Consider the following 10,595-nt stretch of genomic DNA (forward strand, 5'->3'; position numbering starts at 1 on the left):
TCATTGTTGTTTGGCGGGTCCAGGCTGGGGATTCGAACCCTCCACCTTAGGTGTACATGGCTGGCGCCTTAGCCGGTTGAGCTATAGGCGCCGAGCCATAGTCTCTTATCTTGAAGCATATATTCTATTCTAGAAACTTTTGCATAGTTCTTTTTAACTTATGTAGAATGTAAGTCCAGTAATCTTCTAATATCCTAGAAAACTAGCCTTTTCTTTTTTTTTAGCCAAAGAAAGGCTATCTCCCACCAATCCCAACCCATTCCCAGTTCAAAACTTTCCTGAACTCTCTCCTATATTATAGTGTTGTATATGTGTACAGGGCATGGATGACTATTAGGTAATCAGATTAATACAGTATCTGATAAATTAAAATGACCTCAAGCTTCTCCTATTAGATCTTTCTTTTATTTATTTGAGACAGAGTCTTATTTTGTCGCCCTTGGTAGAGTGCCACGGTATCTTAGCTCACAGCAACCTCTAATTCTTGGGCTCAAGCAATTCTCTTACCTCAGCCTACCCAGTAGCAGGGACTACAGGCACCCTCCACAATGCTGGGCTATTTTTAGAGACAGGGTCTTACTCTTGCTCAGTCTAGTCTCAAAACTGTGAGCTCAGGCAATCCACTCACCTCGGCCTCTCAGAATGTTGGGATTACAGGCATGAGCCATTGGTGCCCCTTATTAGATCTTTCTAGATCTGGGTGGGCCAGGCGTGGTGGTTCATACCTGTAATACTAGCACTCTGGGAGGCCAACGAGGATGGAATGCTTGAAATCAGGAGTTCAAGACCAGCCTGTCCAAAAATCAATACCCTGCCTCTACTAAAAAATAGAAAAACTGAGGCAAGAAGATTGCTTGAGCCCAAGAGTTGAAGTTGCTATGAGCTATGACAACACTCTATCCAGGGTGACAGCTTGAGATTCTGTCTCAAAAAAGAAAAAAAAAAAAGGCACTGAGTGGCACAATCAATAGCACTTTCTACAAGAGGACTATAAGAGAGAAAGTAGTACACTCACTTTAGTTAATTTCATCTGCAACACTAACAGGCCTCATGAAAGGGAATAACCAGGAAATAAAACCAGTAGGTAAAACTTCTGGTGTCACTCTCAATATGCTAGTGAATTATTGGCCTCCAGCACACAAGTCCCTAAGTTGGATAGCCAAATACATTAAAGCCTCTCCCACTGCTGACATTCCCATTGTCATCCTTTTGTCCACCTTTCTTCCTCATGATTGTCATCATTTCTTTACCATTCTTACTGCACTAAAATCCCTTTCTCAACATCTTTTTTAGCAGCAATTCTCTGACTTTGACAACTACCTAGGTATCAAGATTAAATAGGATGGGAGGGTCATTCTTCCTAATTTCATTTCATTCTTGGCAAAGTGTTTTCTGTCTCTTATCTTCAGTTCCCTTCCCAGGACTTGCTAGTACCTCCACACTTCCCTTTCCTCAATGTGTATGCTTAGCATCTTCTACCAGCAACCCCTAAATCCTCACTTCCTCTATAAATATCACTGTCCCTATTTCAATATAACTTGTGGTTCTCCCAAGAGAGATCCTGAATTTCAGCTTCACCTCTCAGTCATAATTAGTCACCTCAGTTACATTCAGGAAGTCTTCTCCAATTAAGTCTATTCGATAGAGCCTGTGTTCTAGCCCTAGATACAGTCTTTCCAATTGCATCTTTGTACTTTCAAACCATCCACTAATAGACTTATACTAATAGAATCATTACATTTTAGACCTGAAAGAAAACTCAGAAATCCAGGTCCAGGATCAGTTGTAATCCCAGAGGTTTGGGAGGCCAACGTGGGAAGTCTGGGTCCAGGATCAGTTGTAATCCCAGAAGTTTGGGAGGCCAACATGGGAAGTCTGAGGTCAGAATCAAGACCAGCCTAGGCAACAGAGTAAGACCCTATATCTACAAAAAATAAGAAAACATTAGCAACGCATGATGGCACAGCCTGTAGTCCTAGTTACTCAGGAGGCTGAGGCCAAGGATCACTTGAGCACTGGAGGTTACAGTAAGCCTGTGATCACGCCACCCCACTGCAGCTCCAGCCTGGGCAACAGAGTAAGACGCTGCCACTAAAAAAAAAATTTTTAAGGAAATAATCTGGTCCAATGTCTTTCAAACTTTTTTGCTACTTTTTACTTCACACATTTTAACATGTACAAAATGCATTTTACCTGATAATCTCATACACACATAACTGAAACAAATTTCATGAAACAATACTTACCTTTACTATATGAACACATTGAAAATTTCTATTCTATTCCATTTAAAAATAATTACTGGTGCCATCCACTAAATTGATTTCATAAGCCAGTAACAGGATAGAACCTGTAGTTTGGGGTGACATTTAACTAGTCCAAACTTTCCAGTCACTGATGAAGAAAGTTTAACTCGTACTGAAGTTTTCCAACCACAAGAAGTTTTTCCATAAAATTAAACTCACGTCTAAGGCCCGGACCAGTGTTCTTTCCGTTAAACACCTTCTCTGCCCAGTCACAGCTAATTACATCCCGTGCCCCAACACAGCCCTACAATACGTGTACCAACACCAATTACTGAGCCTATGCTCGTCTCCAAGTCAGCCCTTCAGAGTCACTGCCCCTTGGTCAGAGTCGGCTTGCAGCCCGTTTCATCTTCCCTTAGGGCACAGTTCCCTCAGTCACCATTCATCGATCAGAGTCTCCTCGGTCACAGTCCCTCACGATCACTGCCACATACTTCCCCGGTCAGAGTCCCGTCACAGCCTCTGCCTCGTGCTCTACGAGGTCGGAGTCCTCCATATTCACTGCTCTTGGGTCGCAGACCCCTTGCAAGCAGCTACACCTCACACCGCGGTCACAGTCCCCTCGGTCACAGTCGCCTCGCAGCCCCTGCCTCACACTCCCCTCACTGTCACTGACCAGCCTTCAGTCAGTTTTCTCGTCGTTCCAGTCCCATAGTTTCTCCTTTCAAACAGAGCTACAAGAATACGCACACACTGGGTTCTTACCGGCAGCTCACGCTTCCTCGACCCCAATCCCCTCGGATTTCTCCCGGGCGCCGCGTCACTGACAAGAAGTTGAAGAGGTTGCGGGGAGACGCCCGGGAAGGCAGCTGACGGAACAGCAGCCCGGAAGTCCCGCCTCCAGCCCGCCGTCTTGCCAATCCGACCACGACTTCTCTCCGAAAACCACCACCCCGACACAGTAGTTCCGCCTCCACTCAGGCCCCAGGGACGAATTGACCGAGCCGAAACAGGAGAGGGAATGGCTAAGGGTTACGCTCCATCCGGAACGGGAGAATGCAAGGACACCTTCTCAGAGTGGGATACGGATGCGTTCTGTCACAAGCGCTCACTAACAGTCCGTAGGGAAGCATAACCGGCAGCGCACCCTTGGCCCGGCTGTGGGCCGAGTCTCGCGCACACGGACGTGTCTGTGATGCTGCTTCCCACAGTACCCGCTCGCACCCGGCGACAGTGCAGAGGCCCCGAGGCCCGGTCCTCACCTGCATCACCACAGCGCCAGCTTTTACCGACTGGGTGTTGTGAGGGGAATTCACGTCCCAAACAAGTACAGTGAAAACCTGTGGCTGACCCAGCCCTCTCTCTTCTGTTATTTTTAACCCAGTGACCCCCAGGAGTCAAATGAGAGCGGAGCAGGAGTGGATTCAAGGGAGGAAAAGATGCTGTAGTAGGGTGGATGATGAGGAGAAACGTCTTCGTTGATAAAATGAACTTTTGGAAGGGTCCCTTTTTGATTCCGTAGATGTAAGGCAAATGGATAACACAATGTTATGGAAGAAGAATGTAAATGAACTTTATAAAAAGTTTGTTTGCGTTTTGTCTATATGCTTGATTTGGAAGTGGCTGAAAAGACAGGTCAACTTGCGCACCTGCTGAGGAACTTGGGGCTGAGGCGAGGATTTAAATCTAAGTCTCAAGAATGACACCAGAACCTCTGAGAAAAACATAACTACAAAGATAGTAAGATCGGGCGGTGCCTGTGGCTCAGTGGGTAGGGCGCCGGCCCCATGTATGGAGAGTGGCAGGTTCAAACTCGACCCATCCAAACTGCAACGAAAAGAACAGCTGGGTGTTGTGGTGGGCACCCGTAGTCCCAGCTACTCGGGAGGCTGAGACAAGAGAATCGCCTGCCCAGGAGTTGGAGGTTGCTGTGAGCTCTGACTGCAAAGCACTCTACCAAGGGCGATAAAGTAAGACTCTGTCTCTACCCCCCCCCCCAAAAAAAGTAGGATCTGGATAGTAACCAACATAAGAATTTCAGAAAATCTTAAAGGAGGGCCAATTTCATAACACAGCTTGGAACTTTTCACACCCTGATACTGTACACAAATCCTAGAGAAAATGGATGTGTGTGTAAGCTAATAAGCTATGTAAAGGATAGGATAGCAATTGCTTAGCAAAAATACTGAGAGATAAAGGCAATAATTCAAAACATAGGAGAAAGTTTTACACACAAATTCCTCTCTGTATTTTTTATAATAGTGAAAAATTAGAAATAAGCAGTCCCTCAATAAGGAAATGGCAAAAATAACAATGGTATGACCTAATGGAATAAATGCAGCTATTAAATTATGCCTGTGAAAATCATAATGCAAATACAATGACATAAACACAGCTCATAACATGAGAAAGTGAAAAATCAGAATACAAAATTACATACATGATTTTTTTAAACTTTGCAAATTCAAAAAAAAACCCACTGGTAGAAATAGACCCATATATTTACAGTTGATTACATTTGAATTGAAACCGATTTTCTCCTTTTTCTCTACTTTCCAAACATATTGAAAACATACAAGATGAAACATCAAAAACAGAAGGCTAAAAGATATAAACTATCATGTACCCATAATAATTTAAAAAATAAATATATGTGTGTGCTCTCTCTCTATATATACACATTATCTATATAGCCTAAAACAACAGATTCAGTTGCCAAACTGGCAACTTATCTTTATTTTGTCAAGATATTTAACAATATAAAAAAGTTCAGATTTCTTCATGGTCATATCTTTTTCCCAGATCTTCAAAAGATTCAATAGTAGAAACAGCCAAATGCCGCTACAACACAGAATAAGCTGTCCTAAAAAGTAAAACAGAACAAACACACACAAAAAAAGAAATCCAGAGTGTTAGTACTAATGAGGGAATAAGGGCAAGCAGCACACCATCCCAAGTCTTTGCCAATTTTTAATCATAAAGGGAGGGACTTAGTCCTCCCTCTAGAACAGGGGTCCTCAAACTTTTTAAACAGGGGGCCAGTTTACTGTCCCTCAGACCATTGGAGGGCTGGACTGTGGGCCCCAGGACAAGTCAGCTGCTAAGCAGGACAGGCAGCAGCCGGCAAAAACACCTGGTGGATGGGATAAATGTCCTGGGCGGGCCACATGTGGCCTGCAGCTGTAGTTTGAGGATGCATGCTCTAGAATAAGGATTTCTAGCCTGGGTGCAATAACTCACACCTGTAATCCTAGCACTCTGGAATACCAAGGCAGGAGGGTTCCTTGAGTTTAAGACCAGCTTGAGCAAGAGCAAGACCTCAGTCTCTACCAAAAATAGAAAAATTAGCTGGGCACTGTGGCAGGCACCAGCAGTCCCAGCTACTTGGGAGGCTGGGTCAAGAGGATTGCTTTTACCCAGGAGTTTGAGGTTACTGTGAGCTAGGCTGATGCCATGGCACTCTAGCTGGGACAACAAAATGAGACTCTGCCTCAAGGAAAAAAAAAAAAGGAAGAAGAAGGATTTCCAGAGTATAGCTACCACGTTTCCCCTAAAATAAGACCTACCCCAAAAATAAGCCCTACCAGGATTTCTATGCATTTGTTAAATATAAGCCCTACCCCAATAATAAGACCTAGCCACACCATGCATTTCAGCATGGAGAGAAGACATCCCCTGAAAATAAGCCCCAGTGTGTCTTCTTGAGAAAAAATAAATATAAGACAGTATCTTATTTTCAGGGAAACACGATATAAAGTTACTTGCCTGAAGGTAATTACAAAATTGCTAGCTAAAACATTAGGATGGGTAAAGAATTAGATTTTCTGAATACAGAAGTAAAAATTAAACTAATGAGCTTAAGGTAATGCATATTCATAAAATAATAATTTCTGCATTTCCTGATTTATCACAGAAATAAAACCTGAAATGTTTTGAATTTCTGGGAGTAAATACATTACCCAAGAAACTGTATTATAATCTAAGCTATATTAAACTATATTATTTATTGTGACAATAAAAATGGTAGCATCTCGTCATAAATTCTGGATAAGGGAAATGGTCTCTGGGTATTTATTCTTGACTGATAAAATTTATTTGTCGATATTTTCAAGTTCAGAATCTCAAAATGCTTTTCAGAGCACAAACTGGCAAAAACACTTTTTTTATAGAGACAGAGTCTCACTTTATCACCTTCAGTAGAGTGCCATGGCGTCACACAGCTCACAGCAACCTCCAACTCCTGGCCTTAAGCGATTCTCTTGCTTTAGCCTCCAGAGTAGCTGGGACTACAGGCGCCTGCCACAACGCCGAGCTATTTTTTGGTTGCAGTTTGGCCGTGGCCAGGTTTGAACCCGCCACCCTTGGTATATGGGGCCAGCGCCCTACCCACTGAGCCACAGACACCGCCCAAAACTTTTCTTTTTTTGAGACAGAGTCTTACTATGTTGCCCTCAGTAGAGTGCCCTGGAATCACAGCAACCTCCAACTCTTGAGCTTAAGCAATTCTCTTGCCTCAGCCTCCCAAGTAGCTGGGACTATAGGCACCCACCACAACGCCCAGCTACTTTTTTGTTGCAGTTGTCGTTGTTTAGCAGGACTGGCCTGGGTTCAAACTGCCAGCCTTGGTCACCAGCCAGCCTTGGTCACCAGCCAGCCTCAGTCACCAGCCTATGTGGCCAGCACCATAACCACTGTGCTACGGGCACTAAGCCAGGTAAAAACACTTTTTAGGTACCTATTACAGGCATTCCACCTGCCTCAAACTCCTAAAACACCAGCCTCACCTCCCAGCCTGGTAATGATAGGAGAAAAACAATTTGAACTCAAGTACCTAGTTATCAACCTAAATTCTTCGGTTTAGCCCATCTTCCTGGCTCCTTTGGTGGATAACTCTGAGATGTGTTCTAAAAACTGTGCTATGGTGACAGAGCTGTTTTTGTTTTAACTAAATGATACTTTTGTAAAACAAAAATTAATGACTCAATAAAAAAAGGAACCTACAAAAGATAGCTCAAACTTTTTATTATATTGATGGACATAATATTAGTCAAACCACTGTAGGTACTCAATGTATATACTTACTACAGACCTGTAACAAACAGGTCACAGAGTGGCACTCATCTGCAGACCCTACCTCTAGCAGCACTGTTCTATCCAGAGTTCTCCAGCAGTTATCTATAGCAATTATCTGCTCATGATTTTTCCCTTCTCTTCTGTTTCTTCCTCCTCTATTAGTGCTTCCTGAGATCTACTCCCAAACAAAGTGCTTTAAGCTCTGAAAATGAAACCTAAATAAATACCTGACTCAACAACCTGGAGTAAAGGTACAATAGACTAAGTCAGCAATCTCAAGCAGGTTCTCAAAAGTGATTTCTAGCCATCTCCACCAATCCTGTGTTCTAAAACCCAATCCTGATAATCCTTATTAAGGTAATAATTGATAAAGTTTTTAATTACATATTTATTCTTTTGAGTATGACTGGCCCCCACTACAGGCAGAAATGTCTGTCTCGTTTATCATTTTATCCCTAGCCCCTCAAGTACAGAAGCTAGCACATAACAGGAACTCAGACCTATTAGTTAAATAAACCAATTATACCATATAAGGACTCAGGAAAAGATACATTTTTAGCTCCAAGAAGAAAAAAAAAATCACTTCAGCTTGACTCTTCTCCCAAAGAGAGTTGGTAAATGAAGATTTACATAGTACTTCCCACCACCTAGTCCTTGATCCCTAAGGTAAATGAGCATAAAATGAAACCTTAGTAGGACCACAGAATTTTAGACCTAAAAGGTTCCTTAAATCTTCCACACAAGCAGCTTTAAAACCTGGCATTCAAAAGGATCGTGTGGGGAACTTCTTAAAAATTTAGATTCACTGGGGTGGTACCTGTGGCTCAGTGAGTAGGGCGCTGGCCCCATATACCTAGGTTGGTGGGTTCAAACCCGGCCCTGGCCAAACTGCAACAACAAAAAAAATAGCTAAGCGTTGTGGTGGGTGCCTGTAGTCCCAGATACTCAGGAGGCTGAGGCAAGAGAATCACCTTAGCCCAATAGCTGGAGGTCGCTGTGAGGTGTGACACCACAGCACTCTACTGAGGGTGACAAAGTAAGACTCTGTCTCAAAAAAAAAAATTTAGATTCACTGATCCAACTACTTAATCAGGTTCGACTTGAGATGGGCCCCCAGTATCTATAACTTAAACAAGTTCCCCAATTTATTCTTAGACAGCCACAGCCAGTTTAGGGGGAAACCTACTATAGCTTCCTAATGTTATTGATACAATGTAAGAAAAATCCAATGGCTAACCTAAAGTCATTCAATTAGAAAATGACAGACCAGGAAATAGAACCCTTCTTTCCTAATTTACTCAATCCAGTTTCTGTTCTATGCTATTCTACTTTAACTCTGATTCTACTAATCCATAATCTGGGAGTATGTGAATAGAGGATATGGTCATTTCTGGAATAAATATAAAATAAAAACATGTGGCTAGGCTCAGAGCCCATAGCTCAAGCGGTTAAGTCACCAGCCACATACACCAGAGCTGGTGGGTTTGAACCCAGCCCAGGCCTACCAGACAACAATGACAGCTACAACCAAAGAATAGCCAGGCGTTGTGGTGGGCACCTGTGGTCCCAGCTACTTGGGAGGCTAAGGCAAGAGAATCACTTAAGCCCAGAAGTTAGAGGTTGCTATGAGCTATGATGCCACAGCAGTCTACCCAGGGTGACAGCTTGAGGCTCTGTCTCAGAACAAAACAAAACGTGGCTAAAAAACAGAAAATATCTGTGCCAATGACTTACCAACGTTTAATTTTTAATTTTTTTGACTTACCAATGTGTAAATGAAACCTCTTTTTAAGGATTATTCTTTATTTTTCACTTAGATTTGAGAAATGGCTTTAAGTAATTAATTTTATTACCTAAAGAAAATCACCTTTGTTCACGGAATCCCTATGATCCAAATTCCTTTCCAACTCAGCAAAGTGTGATTTGTTAAAATTAAAAAATAAGTAGTTAAAAATTTTAGTTATTGGGCAGTGCCCATAGCTCAAGTAGGTAGGGCGCTGGCCACATACACTCAGGCTGGCAGGTTTGAACCAGGCCCGGGCCAGCTAAAACAACAAAATAGCCAAGTGTTGTAGCAGGCGCCTATCGTCCCAGCTACCTGGGAGGCTGAGGCAAGAGATCACTTAAGCCCAAGAGTTTGAGGCTGCTGTGAGCTATGATGCCAGAACACTCTACCCAGTGCAATAGCTTGAAATTCTGTCTCTAAAAAAAAAAAAAAAAAATTTAGTTATCGATTATTACTTTAATAAGGATCATCAGGATTAGGTTGTAGAACATAGTGATTTATGGGAGAGGAGACTAAAATAATTTTTAAATAATACTATGGTAAATCAATAATTTGCTATTCCCAAACTGAAACCTGTGAAGACATACAATTTGTAAACATTCAAGTCACCTTGTCTATAAGCAGCATACTCAGCATGTTAGCTTTCTGCCTTAACAACTAAAAAATTAACAGTAAAATCATCTAATCCAAAAGAAGTATAAGACAATTGTCTACAAACTAAAGTGTTCTTACCCCTTAATAAATATTAAGTAATTTGATTTGGAATATTAAGCCACATTTCCTTAGAAAGGAAAAAAAAGTTTTCCAAAAAGACTTACATTCATGAAAACATCATGAATGTAGTTGTCAGTGTCAGCATCCCAGAAACATCGAGCAGCCATGCTAAAAAGTCAAAGAACAAAAGAATTATCAACAATACAACAAGGTTGTGAATTACATATATCTTCCATCAGCAAAAGATTTCCTCAATACATTCCTATACATCTGTGTTTCCAAGCTGTCCACAGGTTGGCACACAGAGAAAATCATATTGGTAAGCAGAGTAAAAGGGTAAAATTGAAGGGACTAGAGTTATAGAGGAAGCTGCTGGCAGCGACAGGTGACCAGCCCAGGGCTCTAGCAGCCTCAGATTCTGACTGACTGCTTGACAGCTACAGGGACCAATACCTTGAAGTTTTTGGTAGATTGGGTAGGAAATTTTGAATAGATTACTTCAGGTAATCTATTTGTGTGTGATTTTTAATGAGCTCAATTTTTGTATAATATTAGCAGGAAGGAATGGAAAGGGCTCAACAGATTACTTAGTCCAGCCTGATAACTTTACAGAGTCCTAGAGAAGAAATGAGCAAACTCTGAAGTAGAATTTAGTCTTCTGGCTTGGCACCTGTGGCTCAAGTGGCTAAGGTGCCAGTCATATACACCTAAGGTGATGGGTTCAAATCCAGCCCAGGCCTGCCAAAACAACAATGACAGCTGCAACCAAAAAAAAA

The 10,595-nt window shown here is 42.2% G+C and overlaps 2 protein-coding genes across 3 annotated transcripts in view; both read right to left on the bottom strand.

The window, feature by feature from the left end:
* Positions 1 to 3,122, bottom strand: part of PCYT1A (phosphate cytidylyltransferase 1, choline, alpha) — a 53,805-nt gene extending 50,683 nt beyond the window's left edge. For both annotated transcript variants that reach the window (XM_023514843.1, XM_003792664.3), the window contains exon 1: positions 3,012 to 3,122. The gene's annotated coding sequence lies outside the window, so the exon portion shown is untranslated. The remainder of the gene's footprint in view (positions 1 to 3,011) is intronic.
* A 1,831-nt stretch (positions 3,123 to 4,953) lies between these two features.
* Positions 4,954 to 10,595, bottom strand: part of TCTEX1D2 (Tctex1 domain containing 2) — a 15,543-nt gene continuing 9,901 nt past the window's right edge. The window contains exons 4-5 of the mRNA XM_012806932.2: positions 9,924 to 9,987; positions 4,954 to 5,109 (exon numbers count right to left, since the gene is read on the bottom strand). Coding sequence (XP_012662386.1) covers positions 5,062 to 5,109; positions 9,924 to 9,987 — 112 coding nt within the window. The 3' untranslated portion in view covers positions 4,954 to 5,061. The remainder of the gene's footprint in view (positions 5,110 to 9,923; positions 9,988 to 10,595) is intronic.

Source organism: Otolemur garnettii, unplaced genomic scaffold, assembly GCF_000181295.1.
Source record: "Otolemur garnettii isolate 467f Iridium unplaced genomic scaffold, OtoGar3 scaffold00060, whole genome shotgun sequence".
NCBI lineage: Eukaryota > Metazoa > Chordata > Mammalia > Primates > Galagidae > Otolemur > Otolemur garnettii.